Genomic DNA, 21208 nt, shown 5'->3' on the forward strand with positions numbered 1-21208 from the left:
AGCCACCAGAATGACGTCAAACAATTGTACTCGAGTAGTCGTAACTTCCTGACATCTTTGCTCAACTTTTTGGGCCAAAAAAAAACTTGGCCAAAAATCGACCAAAAAGCATGAGGGGTTCCTCATGATTTTCATCGAAAACCAAACGATCGCATTTTTCACCTTGAAAATGAAGACTTTTACTATGGTATATATTGGATCAAAATGTTTCTCTCGATCCAAAGCAACCTCTGAAACCACTTTTATGAGGTTTCATATGCAAAATCTGGCTATTTTCGCTAAAAACCTCATTTCATATTTTATCAAATTGCTCAGCAATTTCAGTCAAAACACTTATTACAGTTAGCACCATTGGAAGCGCCTTGAAAAGTACTTCAAGGATGTATTAGGAGGCGTAGGGTAATCATCACAGTTTATATAGTCGAATATCACAAAATAAATTAAAGAAGTCGAAAATAGACAATCTCTCTCCAATCTTGGACAGAAAAATTATACTGAGCTTGAATCAATTTTGGCGGCGGCTTGCCGCTGGCTGACCTAAATGCCTTTCTGTTCATGACAATGATGATTGCCAAGCTGATTAAATGGGGATCATGGACTTGAAAGGACAATTGCTTAGCGTAAATACTTTTTTGGGAGGAACTTTGCCTCATGAAGGTGTCTTTTTCAATGACAATGTCTCAAAAAAGTCGCTGTAGATCTTGCACAAGTTCTGTATTTGTGCATGGCCAGCTTTATGTCGCCATCTTAAGAGCATCAGCAGCAGCGAATGGTATGACATTCCTATTATCAGAAAACGAAGATTGATTGTGGTGAATAAATACTGCATAAAACTTGGATTTTCCTTCGCATCGTCTCAATAATAGGCTTCGTTTGATATCAGTGTATAAGCAAAAAGGGCGCTGGGGGGGGGAGATATTCCTCTCCTCCTCCTGGCTCTGACATAACTATTTTTTTTTTACTAACAATTAACATCACTGAAACACAATTGCTCAAAAGAGTATGGTGTTGTATCGACTCCTGCTTTGATTTCTCGCCTATCACCTGCATCAGGTAATGCAACATATTGAATAAAACATTTAGGCTTTTACTAATAGAATTTTAGTGGCACTTCATCAGCCGATGCAATCAATGCTGTTGAATCTGTAGAAGCTACGAGAGCTAACTCAGTGGTAGTCGGATCATGATTTACATTGTTACTCACTGTCTATGTTGGGACGCAAGGTTCAACAAGAAGTGAACTATATGGTTTGCTATGAAAGTCCGTGATTGCGAAAGACGATGATAGATTGTGAGTCGTATCATCGTAGCTGAACTGACGATTGGATCCTTCATAATGATCGATATTGGATAAACATGATCCGATGTATTGACTCAGTTGAAACAATAATATAGATGGATTTATTTAGCGATAATAATTTAGTATAAATAAGATGTGCTCGAATCAATTAATAAATCATTAAGTTTTCGTATCTGGTTACTTTTTAAAGTCTTCCTTTTGAAATCTATCTTAATTTGTTAATATTGTATCTGTGAATACAACAAATGCAACTCGCTCTGACCTTTCATCTCGTCAGTCATCTGGCAGAAAATTGGATTACTTGTTTTTAGATTCATATAATGAGGTAGGATGTGGAGAAGCTAGTTTGGTAAGTGATGCAAACACCACAAAAGAATTGAACGATGCCATGTTCAAAATGCCAAAAGTAATGAGGGACATGCTAATCAAACTCGTGTCAGTATCGCCTGCTCTCAAGAGCAATTTGATCATAACTGGATTATACATAGATGGTCAGCTCGTTTAATCAACATTATGATTACATTTGCTAAATTTTAATTAGAATACAAAATTGAAACTACTCATGTTGGATTGTCCTACCGAATATGTCACTAGATACGACGCTATGGATAATGTCTTTTTTTCCAACCATTGAACCTCAATTACATCGCCAGTTATCAGCAATTCTGGAGATCATTGTCGGTGCAGAACTCATGATGCAAAACGCCGCCTCCAGATTAGCTGTTGATAAGACAAAGATCTCTGTTGGCAAAAGCAAGATCAATACAGTTGGAAACATGATACTCTGTTTCAATGCAGCTCCAATCTACAGAAAACGTAGGCGACATTAATAATTCGTTCTCTTATTCCTGGGTACATATACTTTCATCTGTTTGTAATCAATCCTACCAATCCCTAATGCAAAGCATTTATATTAGCAATAAACCATAGTTTCATAAATAGCGAAACGATAAATCTCTCAATAAACAACATTATATCCTGCCATGATCCAGACAATGTTGCATCCAAAACCATTAAAAGACATCAAGACATTATCATAAAACCATACCACCCACCAATCCCATTTAATCATCAAATTGCGAACATACCATTGCCATTATCATAAAGCTACGATCAAGTTATATTAAAAATCCCAAACATGCCATTACCATTATCATAAGCCATTATCAAGTTATTTTTATCAAAACGCTCTTCGTTTTCACAATATTCTCAATGGAATAAATCTTGATGTACATCCCCATTGCACAACCAACAGCCACATCAAGGACATCACACAATTTGCTGTACTGAGATGCACTCCCAATCTTCAATCCATCTTGCAGTTCTTCATTCAACTTTTTATGATCTACACTGGCAGCCGCTTACCTTCTGCAATCCGAATGCAATCTTGAACTTGTAAAGAAAATGCTGACAACATTTTTTTGCCGAGAAAGCAAATGAAACGAGAATACAGTCTATCAATTATATTGAACAAACGCTATTTTTCTTCGATCATTTCTGCTGCAGTAAGATCCTTTTCTGTTTGTGTTGCTCTGGTACAGTAATTTACACTCATCACTCGATTTTTCTCTATCTGCTCGACATTCTCAACAGATTGGTCAAAGAATCTAGCCTCCTTCATTATTTTAGAGGATCAGTTGTTGCTCGACTCAAACACATTGACAAGGGGCTGGTTACTGCTAGGATTGACGCCCACAAAGAGAATGGCACAATTACCTTCCATGATTGTTTGATACAAACATGATTTATAAAAGAAAAAGGGAAAACTGGTTTGGGTTAGGTACGTCTCGCCTTTATCCATCACTAGCTACGATATTTAGTTGGAAAATCCTGCCCAATTTTTTTTTTTTTTTTTTTTTTTCAATTTTTAATCGGAAGTAATAGTTAGTATGGGGTATCAAGATTGGCCAGATTTTGTCTTTTTTCGACTCGATTGAACTTTTTTGCAATATTCGACTAAGTAAAATATGATGATCATGCTCGGCTTCTTTAGGCTTTCCTGGAGTGCTTTTCAAGGCGCATCCAATGGTATCAAGTAATATAGATGTTTTGAATAAACTTATCAAGCAATTTATAAAAATATGAAAAGTGGTTTCTGGCCAAAAAGTCGAGATTTTACATATCAATGTCCCACAAAGATGGTTTCAGAGACTACGTTGGATCGATAGAAACATTTTGATTCAAGATATACCATAGTAAAAGTCTTCAATATCAACGTGAAAAATGCGATTGTTTGATTTTCAATGAAATCCATGAGGGATACCTCATGCTTTTTGGTCGAATTTTGGCCATGTTTTTTGGGTTCCCAAAAAGTTGAGCAACGGTGTCAGAAAGTAACTGCCAGACGAGAGAAATTGTTTGGTGTTATTTTGATGATCCAAAACGGCCTTTAACGCGAGAAAACACAGCTCAAACGCACCGAGATTTACTGTATTAGGCACACTCTTGACTACAAAGAGGTAATACCAGTATGCTGCTTGCCCTTATATGAAGTAGCTACGTGTACATGGATGTAAAGCATTACATAAGAATCAGATTCACAGATAATGCGAAGGGGTTTCGTGTGTGAGTGGAGGGTTAAACTGAAAGTAACAATATTTTTGATGAGATACGCAAGGGCAATCGGTAGCGCGAGCTGCCGCTGCGCAGGTTGGTTCTCACCGAAGCGAAGCGAAGGTAGAGAGCTATCCGAAGCGTAGACACACTGGTTCAAATCAGAGAAATCATCGACCAACATTGCTCGTTCCAACAAAATTGCACGAATCAACATTAAAAAGAATATGTAGCCCATCTTGATCTAGCAGAAAAACCATACATCACGTATTTAAAAAGAGCACAGGATAAGCTTGATTTAAAAAACCAGCATTAGATCACTGTTGTACAGGACCTTGTCGTCAAACGTCAAAGGTAAATGCTATGCTGAATTGATTAACAATATTCCATGAATTCCTCATTCTTTATTATTTCATCCTTTCTTCTTCTTCATTACCATGATAAAGATCCAACGAAAAAAAAACATGAAAAATGAGCATTCTTCCACGCTAAATACTGGATGCTTTAAGGGTGGATGTTCGTACTGGCAAGACATTATATTTCTTATTCTAAATGCAAGTGTTTTCTTTATTAAATATACAGCGTGAGATGGTTTCTCTACTCCAACATATCATCGTCACCATCTAAATCCACCTTTTGTCTCTTATTCACACGACCACCAATCTGTTCTTCCTTTGAATAATGCTTTCCAGTCTTTTCTCTGAGCGAATCCACATTATCTTCTTCTTGAGCCCATTCAAGGACAAGATGACGACCGTACAAGTGAATATTACCCATATTGTCATATACATTTTTAGCTTCTTGCTTAGTGAGAAAGTCCAAGAAGGCAAAACCACGATGGCCACCATTGAACTTTTTGGGCATACGAAGTGATTTGAGTTGGCCATAAGCACTATGTCATACATGAGTATCATTTCATTACATACACCCCTACAACAACTTACCCAAATAATTCGCGCAAATCTTTATCAGTAGCTTCAAATGGCACGTTACGAACGACCAGTTTGGTGGTTTCAGGTGTCTTGCTGCTCTTCTTTGAGCTTGTATCTGCCTTACGATGAGAGAGCTTTAACTCTAGTGTATGTCCGTCCAGGTTGAAGCCTTGCATAGCCTTCAATGCCTTTTCAGCATTGGCTTTGTTGTCAAATTCAATGAAGCCAAAACCCATACTGAGGGTCTTTCCTGGATTCTTGGCATCTGGCTTCACATTAATACGAGACGATCTGTAGCCAGCGATACCCTTGAATGAGTTACGAAGTGCTTCCGCTGTAGTAGAAAAGTTGAGGTTTTTGACAAACAGGGTGGTGATGTCGTCGCTGTTGACAGTATCATCAGAGGCTTGCAATAGATCAGCAGCACTAGAAGGTTTAGCTTCAACAGCTTCCTGTTTCTTGGCAGCTGCATTGGGGTTACGTACAAACTTGTCCTTGAACAAGTTACTAGGAGCCTTTTCAAGATAGATCAAGGAATCCTTGTAGCGACGGTAAGCCAAAGACTTGAAGGCATTACGGGCTTCGCTAGGTTCAAGAAACTCGACCACGGCAATTGTCTTTGCAGGAGGAACAAGTACACGACCCAATTCACCATATTTACCAAACAATTCACGCATGTCATCTTCGCTGGTGCCATAAGGAATGTTCTTGACCAAGATGATAGTTTCGCTCCTCTCCTTCTTTCCAAAATTGTCGAGCACGATGCCATGCTTTTCAAAAAATTCTTTGGTTTCATTGACGATTTGTGTTTCTGCTAAAGCCAATCTCACAGCCATGTTATCAGCATCAGCGTTTAATACTTCAGATTTGTCGACACCGAGACGATCAGCAATGGATTCTGCAATAGCATCAGCCTATATCAAACTTGAATGAGCTAATTTGATTGTTCATTATCTATCAAGCACTTACACTCATGTACAGCGAGTTCCAATTGAAATCATTGCCGGCAAGATTTCTACGCTTCTTCTCTTTATCCTTCTTGACAGCACTCAATTTAGTACCATTCACACCCAAAATATCCTCTTCCTTGGCGGGAGGCTTCTCTTCAGCAGGGATAATGTGTAGTAGGCGGCCTTGGAAAGTCTTCATGTCCAATGCTTCGTAGGCTTTGAGCGCATGTTCAGGCAACAAGTAGAGAATGTAGGCATAGCCCTTGGATTTCTTGGTGTCTCTAGCAATGGGCATATGCACTTCAGACAAGGTACCGTATTTCTCGAAAAGATCTCTCAAATCTTGCTCTGTGCATGCGTATGATAAGTTACGAACAAACAAGCGGCCAGTGTCCTCAATCAATTCCTTGGGGTTGTCGCTCTTGGTGTGCACAGGAGCCTCCTCTGTCTCAGTTGCTGCTGCTGGTGGTTCAGAAGCTTTAGTAGTAGTTGTAGTCTTTTTGGATTTCTTTTTCTTGGCATCCACTTCCATACTGTCCTCTTCTTCTTCCTTCTCCTCCATATCTACATCCTCTTTATCGGTCTTCTTGGTATCATTTTTGGGTGGAAGATCATCGTAGAGTTCATCATCTGAGCCTTGATAATCGACCTTTGTTGAAATATCCTCCTTGGCTTTTTCTTCTTGAGCAGCGGCAGAATCGTCGTTGGCCCAAGTCTTGCTCTTGGATCGAGATGACATGACATCCAAATATTCTTTCAGCTTGGGATCGCTCTTTTCAGCATTCAATTTGTTGATAAACTCTTCTCTTTCTTTGCGCTGCTTGTCATGATATGCGTCGGTCTCCTCTACTGCGAACTCTGCCTTCTTTTTCGATGCTCCAGTCATGCGGTCGTGGGCAGAGGAACCTTCTGAATATTTACTCCAAGCTCTAGGCAAGTTTTCTGATCCATAAGCGATAGCCTTCTCCACGTGAATTCTGGATGTGTTGATGTAGGTGTTGTCAAAGTATTTCATGGCTGCTTCTGCTGCTGCTTCGGTCTTGTAACCGATGAATCCAAACTTACGGGACACACCCCATCTAATAGAATAGCTTAGTCTCTAGGGCGGCTTGCTAATCATAGTGATCGCTTACTGTGTCTTCATCAATTTGGCATCTGTCACCTCTCCCTTCTTGGCAAAATGCTCTTTGAACTTTTCCTCGGACAGCTCTTTGGGCAAATTCTTGACAATTAAACGAGACCTAATATCAAGATGAGTACATGAAATTATAGAGTACACAATGGCTGTTGGATAGTTACATGATGAGTGTTGTATAAAGAGAAAAAAAGTCTGATTTATTGTCATTTCCATGAGCATTTAGCTTTTTTTTCGGTTGCGATGGTCACAGAAAAGGTCACAGATATATGTAGTAATGCAATGGATCAAAAGCATTGAAGCAAACGACTTGCAGTTGGTAAAAAGAACAGATCAATAGTACATGATATGAAGAAACAGAACATGTTGATTGCCTTTTACCTACTGTTCTGACTTGATATATGGATCAAATTTATGTGCAGTGTATGCCCGAATCTTCAGCAGAGCTTTCAATCATGCTTTATTCAGTTGTCCATGTCCTTGTGGCTTGTTAATCAGAGGCATTTACCCATTTGAACAAAAAGGCTGGTATTCAAATCAAGTTCACCCCCTCTTTTTCTCTTTGTAACCCTGTTATTATTTCGAAATGTCAACTATTGCCAGCAAGATCTTACCTAGAACAAATAACGGCACTGGCGCATTTGTGCTTCAATGTCGCAAGATGGTATTTAACTACTGCGAGAAATGGGGAAGCAACAAGGGCATGGTGTGAGTAGTCATGTATTAGTAACAGATAGAGGCATACCCTGGCTCACACAGTTTGACATGCTTGTGTCTAGTGAATATATCAAGAAAGATCTCGCCGAATTCGCAAAGCAACACCCTCAAATAGAAATTGTCGTTCAACCTAGACCAGCTCATCATCCCATTGTCCGTGGATACTACTGTAAATAGATGTCAAATGCAGCATGTGTGTGTACTGGAAGCTAATCAATCCAAATAGTAAACGGCCGTGATAAAGTCATTTGTACCCGCAATTTAACACCTGGAGAAATCAACACTAAAGTAGAACTCTTGAGAGACTCAAGTGGCGAAAAGATCAAAAACTTGACCAAGAAGCCTGTCATCTCTACAACCGAAAGTGTTCGTGGCATCTGGTCACCATTCAATTCTAACCCTCACACCATTTAAATAAACCATTGTACAATATATATTCGATTTAGACACGGAACTTAGCAGACGTTGTTGTTTGTGATAGTATATGGATTGTGATACGGGAAAACATGTTGGAGAATGTGCGGTGGGAGGGGGGTATCGATTTTATTTTGTTTGATGGCCTTTAAGCACGACACAGGCTAAATCATGTACACCATCCGATAGTACCCAAGGTAGACCCATATATCCGTCTTCGTCAGTCAAGTGGACATTCAATGGTTCCTGAATAGGTGGGGTGCCTCCAATATCTAGCACATGCATGGTTTCAAAGTAGTGTGCCATTACAGCCTCACCCAAGTTTTCACAGTTTGGACCCTGATGGAATCTGAATTGGTACTCTCGGTCTTGTAGTAAACCCTTTTGAAATGCACCTGTAGCAACCACTTGCCCAGTGTTGTCTTGATAAAAGCTGAATTCACCCACAATAAAAGGCCCTGTGAAGGAAGCGACAGCGACAGCAGGAAAGAGCTTGTCTTGGTATACATCGTAAGTATCAAAAGCATCCGCCATATTGGGAGATGTCTCTTTTCTTTCTGCTTCTTGTCGTATAAACTGCTCTTGGTCCTCTTCTTCTGGGTCGTAATAGTCCTGAGCCAGTAATGCAGGAACAAGTAGCAAGACGACAAACAAATGGGATATAAAAACTTCGTTGTTGGATAGCACAAGACGAAGGGGAGAGGAAAGAGCAATGATGGTGCATTTATTTATATAAAAGAGACGTTCCTACACGATGAAAATCTCGATTGAATCCAAATTCTTCGTTCTTATTTATGCTGTTCCATTAGTATTGATGAACTTCAACAGGGATTGATCAAATTGATCTGAACGAATTGGCATTTCTGGGGTATGGAAGGGGTTCTTCATGACAAAATCACTATAAGTGTCGTAAATCTTCTTCATGTAAGCATCCACATTGTTTTGCTGAGGTGCCGTGATGAGCAGGAATTTGGTGCCTATGTGTTTTATTTTAGCTTGTTGTCATGTAGCATAAATTCTGCTGTTTACCAGTGAGTGTTTGGTTGCAATACAGCTTGAAATTCTCGGCTTCCAGCATCTCAATACCAGAGGAATTGTGCAGAGGCGAAATTTTGGATGTAATAGCATGGACACTGTGAGCTAACGGATGAGTATTTCTACAGCCTAATGTGCATGCTATCTGTATTTTTACCCATGAAATGTACCAGCCAAGACGAGATACTCATTGCTGGATAGTTTTTCGAGCTGATTTGTGAAATCTTTCTGATAAACAAGACCACCAGCCTTGTTGATAATATACAGAGAATAAATCATGTTGTGTAGAAAGGACAAAGCCTTTGAAATCCTCCTCTTTGCAATTGTCTATATTGAAACACCACCACCATCACCCAAACATCAAATGTCACGAAACGCCCAGATTTATTACTGTATTTGGTCAGCGCATTTTACAGTAAAACATTTTATCTTTCTTTTCACTCAAATATACCGCCATTATGTCTATACCGTTTGATTTTTTTGCTTCCAAAAAGACGCAAAAGCAAGAATACACACAATTGGATCTGCTTGACAACTTCATTCCCACCGCAGAACCAGCTGTGCACAAGAAGAAGGTCCATGCTCCGGGAGATGGCCAAGTCATTACTATTGAAGGCATCCGCATCGATTTTCCTCTCAAGCCCTGTAAGCATTCTGCTGAATCTGTATCAGCTGCTAGTGCTAACCATCACTCACAGATGCTGCTCAGATTCAAATGATGACAAGAGTTTGTACCTTGTACTAGTCATACGCAGACTCAATGCCTAACCTGATGTTCATTTTGTAGATTATACATGCTCTCAATACGGAGGAAAATGCATTACTAGAGAGTCCAACAGGTATTCCATCACATAAGTATCAAACCGACTTGTCAATTGAGCCTTTTACTATTAGGTTCCGGCAAATCACTTGCATTGTTATGTGCTGCGCTAGGTAATTAATCAGCGAAAAGAGAATTTACAGTATGTTTGACAGCGGATCAATTTTTAAGCATGGAGAGAGAATCAAGAAAAGCTAAGAGCAGCAGAAATGTTAAAAGTACAACAACAAGTACCCGAAAAACGGCAAATTACTGATGAGCCTGAAACAAGCCAAGGGCCTAGTAAAAAAGTGAGAACACGCTTGGCATCACCGCCGTCATTTTGCAGTGATGAGGATTTTCAGCAACCTTTGGTAAAGAGATTCGTAGCAGAAGTAGTCGACCCAGACGAGGAAAAATCACAACCATCAACTCCAGACTTAGCTAGCATGGACGAAGCCAAGAGGATGAAATACGAAACTTACAAAGCAGTGCCTAGAATCTTTGTTGGTAGCAGAACGTAAGATGTGGATGGGATTACTGGTAAACAATGGGATTGACACTTGGGCTAGACACAAGCAGATTACTCAGCTTGTTGCTGAATTGAAAAGCAATACAAGATATAGCCCTCGTAAGTTGTGATAGATCAAACAGTCTTGATACTAAAAGTTATGCATTATTCAGGCACCACTATTCTGGGCAGTCGAGATCATCTATGCAGTAAGTTTTGCTTGGGTATCGCAACAAGGTTAGAGATATACTAATTTGAGTGCGCGGTGCTAGTTCATCCAAAGGTGTCAAAATCCAACAACAAGACAGACGATTGGTATTAATGATACATGTAGCTTCGAGTAAGTGTTTATTGACATTTCATCCGTAATAGTACAGCACTGCTAGATGAAAACAGATGCGGCTATTCGCATAAAACCCAAAAGCTTCTCAACCATTCATCACTTAAAGCAGAGAATCGCATCTGGGATATTGAAGACATGGTTCAGTTGGGTAAAAAAGTGCGAGGATGTCCATACTATGCTGCAAGAAAGTTATACGAAGGCGCGGAGGTCATATTTTGTCCCTACAACTACATCATTGATCCAGTCATTCGCAAAATTCTAGACATTAATCTCAAAAACAGCATTGTGATTCTCGACGAAGCGCATAACATTGAAGATGCATCCCGAGGTGCTGGATCACTCAATATAGACGAAAATATGTTGGAGGTCTTGCTGAAAGAACTGAAACTCACGACTCGATTTGGAGGCGAAAAGGAAGCGCACAGTCAAATGGACACTATCATAAGCGGCCTGTATGAGGCAATGAAATCAGAAGACATCAACTATGTAGTGAAGGAGTATGAAAGACAATCATGCCAGTAAGTTTCAGCGTAATGGAATGCACGATACACTTAGTAATGTGTGATGTCTATTAGCTTTACAGGGCTGGAACTTTTGCATACACTGGATGAAATGAACATAAACAGCAATACATTTGCAACTGACATATTGCCGGCATACAGAAAGATAGCGTCTCATGCCGAGGCAGTACGAAAAGCAAAGGAAAGCAAAGCGACTCAATATGATGACTATGAAATGGAAGAGATCGATGGCTTATCGTCGCAAGTTGTTCATGCGCAAGGCACTCGTGCTGTCAGTAATGGTAGTTTGACTGTATTGCAAGGCTTGGTTACAGTCCTTGGATTTATATTTGAGCCTGATCAGTCAAATGCCAAAGACTATCAACTGGTGTTTATGAAAGCAATGAAGAGAGCAGCGGCAAATTCAAATAAGCGGCGCAAACGATTTCAGGATCCAGCCAAACAGTCTTTATGGGTGCATAAAATTGCCTTTTGGTGTTTAAATCCTGGCATCATTTTTGGTGATATGTGTAAAGAAACTCGGTCTGTCATTTTGACCAGTGGTACATTATCACCTGTAAGTAATAATGGAGTATATACATAGTAAAGTAGCTCATCTTGTCTATAGCTAAACACGTTTGCATCCGAACTCGGTGTCCCATTGTAAGTACTTGACATTGGATATATTTGCAGTATCGAAATTAACAGGTACTTTAGCGCCGGAAGATTAGAAGCGAACCATGTTATCAAGCCATCTCAAATTTGGGTCAGTTCGATTCCTCATGGGTGAGTTATTTCTCCAAAGTTGCTATGAACTACCAGTGCTCATTGTGTGATGGTAGGCCAAATCGTATTCCACTGAAATGTGTGTATTCCAATATGGAGTCTTTAGCCTTCCAAGATGAAGTCGGTGAAAGTAAGTTGCTTTCATGGTGAAATGTCAAACGCTGCTAATCATTTTACAGCTCTTTGTGACATTATCGAGCGAGTGCCTTATGGTGTACTTGTCTTTATGCCGTCTTACAAAGCTTTGGATTTGTTTATGGACAGATGGAATGTATGTACGCTAGCACTATGTGTGGCAGCAAAATACTGATTTTTTCATAGAATACGGGCGTCATGGATCGTTTGAAAGCCAAGAAACTTGTTCTGTCGGGTACGAGATGAATTTTCAGTCATTGATTTTGTTCTAACCCAAAGATACAGAACCTAAAGGCAGTGACAAGAAGGAATTTGAAGCGGTATTGAACACATTTTATGAACAGATCGATGCGGTAGAAGCAAATATTGACGAGGAAAACCGAGATGGTGCTCTCTTCTTTGCTGTATTCAGAGGAAAAGTGAGTGAAGGTATCGACTTTAGCGACAATTACTGCCGTGCTGTAGTGACATTGGGTATTCCTTTCCCTGGATTGTAAGTAGAATTGGCTGAACAGAGTGAAAAGGCATTGATCGGTATATATAGCAAAGACCTAGAGGTCAATTTGAAGAGAGACTACAACAACAGAATGAAATCGCAATCAAGTGGTGAAAATTTGCTGTCTGGGACGGAATGGTACGAGGCTCAAGCCTATCGAGGTAATTGTGCCGTGGTTCTTGGCTTAACATATAGAGCTAAATGGTTTATGCAGCAATCAATCAGGCATTAGGAAGATGTATCAGACATAAAAATGTAAGTCGTTGAACATGGCGGCTCAAGAATGTAGACTTATGATGTGGCTTGTAGGATTGGGGAGCTATCATACTGCTGGAAGAACGGTTCAACAAAAGAAGCATAGTGGACAACCTCTCTAAATGGGTCAAGGGTCAATACAAGCAGCCAGTTGGATACAGGGATTCGATTGCAAATCTGGGGCAATTCATCCATCGACAAGTAGAAGAAGATAGAAAGAAAGCAGAGGAAGAAAGAGAGAAAAGGCGGCTTGAGGATGAAAAGGCAATCAAGATCGAAAGTCAAAGCTTCACCGCAGACGCAAATCCATTCACGATTCACAGCTCACAGTCGTTCGAAGAGGAGATTGTCACCATTAAAGAGGAAGGCAAGGATGATTATTTAGTCACCAACGAGAAGCATGAAAAGGAGCAGTCAACTACCTCAACATTCAGTAAATACTTTAACCAACATCAAAAGACGACACCATCACAGAGCATTGAAAATACCCATGACCCATTAGACAGCTCAGTGCCCCTTTCTGGCCCAGCTTCTGTTACAAGCGAAAGCGAAACAATGCTCCATCTATACCCTGTAAAAGAAGAGGAATGCCATGTCCAAGTTAACGATGATTATCAGACCTACTCTCCCCAAGATGACGCTGTTGAAGCTGCTGAGCACGATTTCAAGCTTGACGACGATGATTTGATGCCACCACCTCAATTGCCTAGTGCAAAGTATGAGCCACAAGACATACTTCATGGTAACAATTTCAATGACACTCACTCTTCAGCAAAAGAGACAAGCTCTATTCATTTTGCATGCCCAAAATGTAACAGGCGGCTTTTACAAGGTAGTCATGAAGAAATTGAGTTGGTTGAAGTGCGTGATTTAGAGTGTATTAAGGATTATACTGGCAACCAATGCAAAGTGCAAGAAATTCGGAATCCTAGCCGTTGGGAGGCTGCATCACATCTATTAGGCGGTCCACTGGACATACGTTCCTTGCCATCACGTGGAAGTGTTTTATACGACAGAGTGGATGATGTGTGCTTTCGATTCATTTCATGCGCGTGTGATCCTTTGGCTGAATTGGGCATAGTAGTCTGTTTGGCTGCAAATCCTGCAAAAATGCATCATATCGGAAAAGTCTATCTCTGGGGATTCCAAAAAGATGACAAATTAGCACCGTTGAAGGTTGATTCATACAATTCTGACAATCTGGACGTCCAAATCCCAAACTCTCAATATTCTTCGGCAAATGATATATTCTACAATCTATGAAAAGTATTATTATATAAACGTTCAATACAATACCTGATGAATTCGTAATAATAAAGTCGGCGAAAATTATAATCAGCTGTCAACTGTATCTAAAACGAAAAGCAAAGAGCTTGTTGTTTATTACAGGGCATCTTACTAACTTCTTAGATATGATACTACTGTAGATCCCTGGCCAATGATTACTATGTTGAGATGGTAAAATAGCAGGCCACTACTAGGATCATATTGATTGTTGGTATAGCTACTAGTAGTTGAGAGACCAACTAAGTCGGTATGTTTAGTATATTGTAGGAGGATCTCGAGAGCTTGAAATTAGAGAGATCAAATTTATTGTGGCTGCTGAGGCATCTATATACACATAACTGACTGGAATTGTAAACATAAATGTGATGTAAGACGATCAGCAGCATTATCTATGTTGCTACATTATGAAAGTGGCTTGAAGAGAAAGTGAATATAATCCAGGATGCATGCTTGTATGCAATAGCAGCATGTTGGAAATCAATGATAAACGACAAATCAATAGGAAATCAACTAGTTGTAACCTTTCGGTGCCTCAACGTCTTAGCCAATCAGATTGCTTGAAAACTCCGCTAACCTAAAAAAAAATTTGCGAGGGTTTCTCCCTGTTTTGATGTGAGGCAAAATTTTAAGCGCCGCTATAATAGCAATATAGCCGCTGCTATCATCAAATTTCCCCCAGGTGCTAGAGCATGCCTTACTTACACCACCTAGCTTTTAGATTCTGGCGTTGAGACCCTCAATCATCACCAAAGTAAGTAGCGATAACCAAGTGGAGGCAGCCTATCCACCTCCTAGCCTCGGATAAAGTCTTGTTGAGCTTCAGGGATAGGCACATCCACACAACGTAAAAAGGTATGCTTCAAAAGAAACATAATAAAAAAAACAAATGAACAAAAGAAAAGAGCATGCTACAGTAGTACTACAGGGGTATGAAGGCAAAAAAGGAATACTCATACTCAATGAGTCAAAGAAAAGCATAACAAATACAACATCAGAGAATGTTTAAAACAGCTCGTTGTTATTGCAGCAAAAATGAATACATGAGCAACGTGCATGATAATAGTCTGTTGCAGAGGAACACAAACACACACAGTTACATGAGCAATAGTAGTATAAGTGTGCAATACAACATAATGACTAATGTTGTTTCATGTGAAGCCACAGAGGCAACACAAACAACAATCCACGGCTATATAACATAGTAGTATTACAACGGTAATGCAGATATATAGCAGTGCATCACGCTTGTTGTTCGTATATACGAAACAACAGTGTTGCAACAAGTACTCGTTGAGCTGATCATATCACAGCCAACAAAAGAAGAAAAAAGCGCAACAAAGAAAACATCATGATGCATTATCATGAGAAAGGAAGCAATAATACAAATGTTCAAAGAAGGTTTATATCAGTACGACCAAAAGAAAGAAGATACTTACCACTTACCACAGCCACAGATAGACCAGAGAATACACAACCACCAAATATAAATCAGAGAACGAGCATGCACCAAAGACAGTAGACCTGGAGAGACCAGATTAGCAGCAGCAGCAGCAGCAGCAACACCAGCGCCATAGAAAAACCAAAGAACGAACTACACTAGAGACCAGAGAATAGTACGCAATTACCGGAGACAGATCACAGAACAACGAGCATGCACCAAATACAGTAGACCAGGAAAGGCCATATTAGCAGCAGCAGCAGCACTAGCACCATAGAAAAACCAAAGAATGAACGACACCAGAGACCAGACAAAGACCAAAGAAGCAAACACCAGACATAATAAACCAAAGCAGACAGCAGAAATAGCAGAGAAGTAATGGCAACTGCATCCACGTCAAACAAGCAAAAAAAAATTATCAAAACCTAATAAACAAATTCAATTAATGTTAATTATACCGTACGTCTTCCAGTGCTCGTTATCGAATGGTACCTAATGTATTCCATTTCAAAGAAGCAGTATCCAGCTCTTCTAACAGTACAAGACAGTGTTATTAGAACCTAGGTTGTTATTATCAATCAAACGGTTTGCAAAACAGCTATGGTTTAATACTAAACGCGTTTTGCAAAAAAGGGAAAAAAAATGGGGATATGGAAGAATGAGGGGGAGCCCTATCCGACGTCACGGCCAGTAGGTTTGTTCTCAGTCTTCTGCCGTTGCAGCTGTGATTGCGGCGACTTAATTTGAATTTATGCAGTGGATATTTTCGTGTTCAAACTTGACTTAATTTCACATTTTTTAAACGTTTTTGCTAAACTTGACTATGAAAACTGTCGATATCACACTTAGCTTTCTAATATACTTTTAAAGGAATATAGAAGCCGCATCGAATGGTGTTGATTACATTTAGCTTTCAGACCCAAAAAAATGAGCAATCTCCAAAAATATGAACACAGGTTTTTTGTGAATACGTCAAAATTTAGCATATGAAAGTCTCATAAGAAGAGTTTTCAATGATGTATTGCATGTTTACAATCAATTTGATTGTATATGTATCATAAGAAAAGTCTTCATTTTTGGGGTGAAAAACGCGATCGTTTGATTTTCAAGAATTTTCCCTTGCTAATACTCATGAAAGTATGAGAATCTTCATGGATTTGCAATGACAAAAAAATTTCGAGATAAAGCATCAGTAAGTACAGTATATCAAAGGAGAGTGATTTGGTCCTATTCCAAGCGTCTGTAACACTTTGTAGCATGAGCTATTCGTGCTTCAAAATGACTAAATTTGGGCAGAATTTGACCTAAAAATAAAGCGTAGTAGATTCTGTTGCCAAAAAAGTAAATAAATTATAGCTTTGTTTGACGTCTCTGATGTTCTGCATTGTACGATACCCCACACCAAAGCGGTCGACGACGCATTCATCTGATTCTGAAAAGGCTCAGATTTCTCTTTTTGATATGCGCGAATACAGTAATTTCTGATTTATCAGAAATAAATTTAAAAAAAAGTGTATGGAATTAATCAGGTAAAGAATATCGTTTGTTACGTTGGAAATAAGAGGATTTATATACTATTCGAGCTGAGGGATTCGATGTGAGGAGGATATGGTATTAGATGGGTTGCTTTCGATGACAGAATAATAGATTGGATCTATTATCCTGAACATGCCATGATTCGCATCGTAACTGAATCCTGTTTCATGTCAAATCTTATGTGATGTATGCTTGAACTGATTGTTTTTACGCATTTGGAGACCTGGTTTATAAATGATACATCAATTTCATAACTTGAGCGTCAATGATATTGTGCAGATTTGAATCTGATTTGGGGAGCAGTAGTTTGTAATATATTTGGCACAACTAGATCAAATCTCATCATTTATAAAGATGTATTAGCTAACATATATTTTTCCTTCTTTCCCTCTTCCACATAAGTCAACATATTGGTATTTAAATAACCATCAATTACATCATTTGGATTTGATAATTGTGGAGTACATCCACTCTGATCTCCATTCCAACAGTTCATCCAGTTACCACATTAATTATAAACTGTATGTACACTGGATTAGATGTGCGATATCGATTTATACTATAAGAAGATATGGACTTCAGATACGCTAGTACTATAAGATTCATATTATATAAGATATAGGCTATAGATGGCACCACGGACATGGATGGCGCTATAGACTTATACTTGTATTCCGACATTGACTACGGATGTTTACCATATCTGGATAGGCACCAAGATTAATGCAATATGAGCTTGTTGCTTCAGATGTCCACTTTATAATACACACTATAAGACTCGTGATTATAAAAGTGATACCAGCTACAAATACATTATGTACTACAGAATTGTACTACTATAATGAAACCAAGTTATGTTATAGAATAATGATATTGGAGCAACTTCTAAGTGGGAACATTATACTAGAAGTGTCTACTTCATGAGATAATCAGCATTGGAGATGCTATTTTTAAGCGGGGAAATATATATACTTTAAATTGGAAAAGTTATTTTCCTTAAATAAAGCAAGCTACAGTTGTCTAGTCTTGACAACAAGATTCTTCATCATGTCAAGTATCTATTGATAACTTGAAACCAGCAGGTTAATATGGCCCTTTTCGTACGCTCCAATTTTTAAAACGCTTGGTCAAATGCACACTCGTGTGGTGTACACATGCGGAAGGTCAACAGAGATTCAATTTCCAATATTCTGAATGACAATCCTGTTATGTCAAAATGCAATGTAAAATTGAATCTGCCAAAGAATTACACTTTTATTGAGAATGCATCCCAAGGATGCATTTATATACTTTTCATTATGCTAGGGTTTACAGCATGATGATGAACTATAATACAAATAGGTTTACTATCTACCCAACAATTGATTTGTAAATCATGATTAGCATGATTTACCCAAAGGAACTAAGAATAGCCTAAAACCTTTAGTGTGAGACCTTGCTATGACATTTGATATAACAAATCCATGGAATTCCGAAATCTATCGACTTTAAAATTACGCGTTTCTTGATAGTAAATAACCCTTCAAGCCTATATAAAATTTGTAGAGAATTCAAAGGAAAATACAATGGTATCCATATCAAGTGTCTGGTGCATATGATTTAACTAATATTTTATACGATAGTTTTTGCAACTTTTTCACTATTTTCTAAAGATTAATCAGTATCTGTCATCAAAACATTTTGTTAAGCATTACTAAATATTATAGACCAAAAAATTTTCTATCAAATGAGCTATTGCTTGAAGCTCTAGCATGATTCTATCATGAAATATTGACAATCTTGTCCTGACCAAAAAATCGTCACCAGGTTTTTTCCTTGCTATCACAGGCAGATTTTGAAGAGAAATCGATGGTTTTGCATGACATCCTTTTTTGGCCGTATCTCGACAAATACTCACCGGATCCGCACGAAGCAAACACCATTCGATAGCTCTACATTGTATCCATTATAATAAGAGAGTTTGACGTACCAAATGTACGTGACCTTTATAAATTTGCTCAAAATCTTATATTTCATGAGCTACAGACAGAGGATATGCAAAACTATTGTCGTTTCTCTATAAAAACTATACCATCATCGTATAGAGAATTGAAAAAGAAACAGAAGCTATTAAGCTTAAAGCTCTCCATTTAGTAAAATCTAGCGGCATGGTCCTTTGAAAATCGGCCATTTCTGTTATCTGTTTTTATTACTCATTGACATCATTCTCAACAAGCCCGAATCTAACGCGCCATAATAGTCTAACAAAATATCCCCTACGACTTTTATTAGACTTACTGTCCACATTTATAAAGCAACCAAAAAAGTTTACTAGTAACGTCTGTCCAAAATTTGCAGATTCTAGGAATCACGAATATTTTATCATCAAGTATCCTATTTAAAATCCAATTACACTGTCGTTTTTTATGCAAGAAAAGACTGCTGTAGGAACATGCTACTTTCGAAGCTCTCAATACTTCAAAAATCGATTTTGGATGCATCCAAAAGTTGAAACTTCGATCACTCAAACGTAGTCTTTTCAGTAGTTGACATTTTTCTCTATCTGTCATAAGCCTGTACAGAATTGAAATGCGTAACAAATGGTACCACTTTTAAAAGTGATCCCACAGCTTGTACATACGCAAGCTTGTTTTAGATATTTTAAGGGTTTTTAAAGGAGAACATGTAATAATAAGTCTGCACCAACCTGTAATAATATCCATTTTCTAGGAATAAGAATTATCTATTGTTTCAGGCTTTACTCAAAGTTGTAGCATCAGTTCTCATGGATCTGCAGCACTCACTAGGTCATCAGTCCCTGCCAGATTTTCGTAGATCGTATTCACTGTCGAATGCAGAGTATTTCTTAAATAAATGACATACACATGGTACGTTTGGCGTATGAATATATAAATACAGTGCTGGTATTCCATAATCTTATATTCAAAACCGTGCTTGACACAAGTGCGTCATTTTTTATGACATCCCGTATAGAAATGATACACCACACTCTACCATATTTTGTTATTATATCTTTGCTGTGTAGGGAGTATTCAGCTGTACAGGTAAAAAGAAGCCCGAATTCGAGGTCTACGTAGAAGTGTTTAGCTTATAAAGATTTTAATTCATACAATCGCCATATAGTATGCCTTTTAGAAGTTGTCTTTTTTAGATCAGGCATAGACCTTACGTTTTCTATTCTGCACTGAAATGTTTGTAACGTGTTTTGCGTTCTGATCGCGAATTTCAGCTCGATTAGCTTTCATGTTCGAGTTATTGAAGTTGTGTGCTTTTGCTAAAGATTGTGGTAGGAAAACTTGATTCAATGAAGGCTTCAAAATTATAAAGAATTCATAGACAACGCTCTTTATTGCCACAGCCCTGCAATTAATAAGATCAATTGGTCCGATATTAAAGTAATTTTCGTTATTTGTATTTACGAAAAGAAATTACAAGACATGCAAGCTTAAACGACAGCATTTTCGATTCACACAACAGTACAATAAAGCAAAAGTAAGTGCTTAACACGAGATAAACGTAGGCTATCACTTGTATGATATCCACAATGAACAGGATGATCGTTGAAATTAGTGAAATCAAAAACAACAAGCTTGAAAAAACAATCTCATCTATCGTGCGGTTTCCAAATCAAGTAATAATGAGCATTAATTCAGAACAATTAAAGAGAATGCTATGTCTTGGAATACAAGGTTCATGCCACGCATCTAGATTCAGAATTTGGCATTCGGGAAAGGCCGTGGCGATGTCAAAAGGTGTTTATCCTATTGTATGGTATTTGAAGAAATGGACTGACATTTGCATGTATGCAGGCTTCTTGTTGGCAAAGGCCTAGAAAACCATTGGTCCCATATGTACGTTAATTAGATGTACCAGGGCATCTCTTCATCATGTAACATGGACACTATTTTTTTTTTTTTTTTTTTTTTTTTTTTATGGAGCAAGATGTCTCGAATTTGAGAGATCGCTGTCCTCACTCGTAAGATACCCTGTATATAAACTAATGACAACTGAATCCAAGAGCCTACACAGAGTTAGTCTAATCTTTTATTACCAATCTAAAAATGTCGAAAAATAGACTCTTTGCCT

General features: G+C 38.5%; 5 protein-coding genes across 5 annotated transcripts; 2 read left to right on the forward strand and 3 right to left on the reverse strand.

Annotated features, from left to right (window-relative positions):
• Positions 1-4450: 4450 nt before the first annotated feature.
• Positions 4451-6879, reverse strand: ATC70_004782 (uncharacterized protein; the record flags this gene model as incomplete). The annotated part of the gene is made up of 4 exons (XM_064824082.1): positions 4451-4745; positions 4798-5699; positions 5755-6814; positions 6869-6879. The coding sequence occupies 4 exons, from the start codon at positions 6877-6879 to the stop codon at positions 4451-4453; spliced, it is 2268 nt and encodes a 755-aa protein (XP_064677018.1).
• Positions 6880-7456: 577 nt separating this feature from the next.
• On the forward strand, positions 7457-8001 carry ATC70_004783 (uncharacterized protein; the record flags this gene model as incomplete). Its single annotated transcript, XM_064824083.1, has 3 exons — positions 7457-7578; positions 7650-7756; positions 7814-8001. The coding sequence occupies 3 exons, from the start codon at positions 7457-7459 to the stop codon at positions 7999-8001; spliced, it is 417 nt and encodes a 138-aa protein (XP_064677019.1).
• A 129-nt stretch (positions 8002-8130) lies between these two features.
• Positions 8131-8535, reverse strand: RML2 (mitochondrial 54S ribosomal protein rml2; the record flags this gene model as incomplete). Its single annotated transcript, XM_064824084.1, has 1 exon — positions 8131-8535. One exon carries the CDS (start codon positions 8533-8535, stop codon positions 8131-8133), a length of 405 nt encoding a protein of 134 aa, XP_064677020.1.
• A 258-nt stretch (positions 8536-8793) lies between these two features.
• Positions 8794-9315, reverse strand: ATC70_004785 (uncharacterized protein; the record flags this gene model as incomplete). Its single annotated transcript, XM_064824085.1, has 3 exons — positions 8794-8978; positions 9031-9134; positions 9194-9315. The coding sequence occupies 3 exons, from the start codon at positions 9313-9315 to the stop codon at positions 8794-8796; spliced, it is 411 nt and encodes a 136-aa protein (XP_064677021.1).
• Positions 9316-9494: 179 nt separating this feature from the next.
• Positions 9495-14124, forward strand: ATC70_004786 (uncharacterized protein; the record flags this gene model as incomplete). The annotated part of the gene is made up of 19 exons (XM_064824086.1): positions 9495-9681; positions 9735-9763; positions 9824-9875; positions 9931-9969; positions 10028-10355; positions 10408-10466; positions 10520-10555; positions 10619-10661; positions 10719-11207; positions 11265-11766; positions 11818-11852; positions 11907-11975; positions 12032-12105; positions 12155-12246; positions 12297-12345; positions 12396-12603; positions 12655-12767; positions 12821-12861; positions 12916-14124. 19 exons carry the CDS (start codon positions 9495-9497, stop codon positions 14122-14124), a joined length of 3654 nt encoding a protein of 1217 aa, XP_064677022.1.
• Positions 14125-21208: the final 7084 nt, after the last annotated feature.

This window comes from Mucor velutinosus (genome assembly GCF_035048745.1).
Source record: "Mucor velutinosus strain NIH1002 chromosome Unknown tig00001542, whole genome shotgun sequence".
Lineage (NCBI taxonomy): Eukaryota > Fungi > Mucoromycota > Mucoromycetes > Mucorales > Mucoraceae > Mucor > Mucor velutinosus.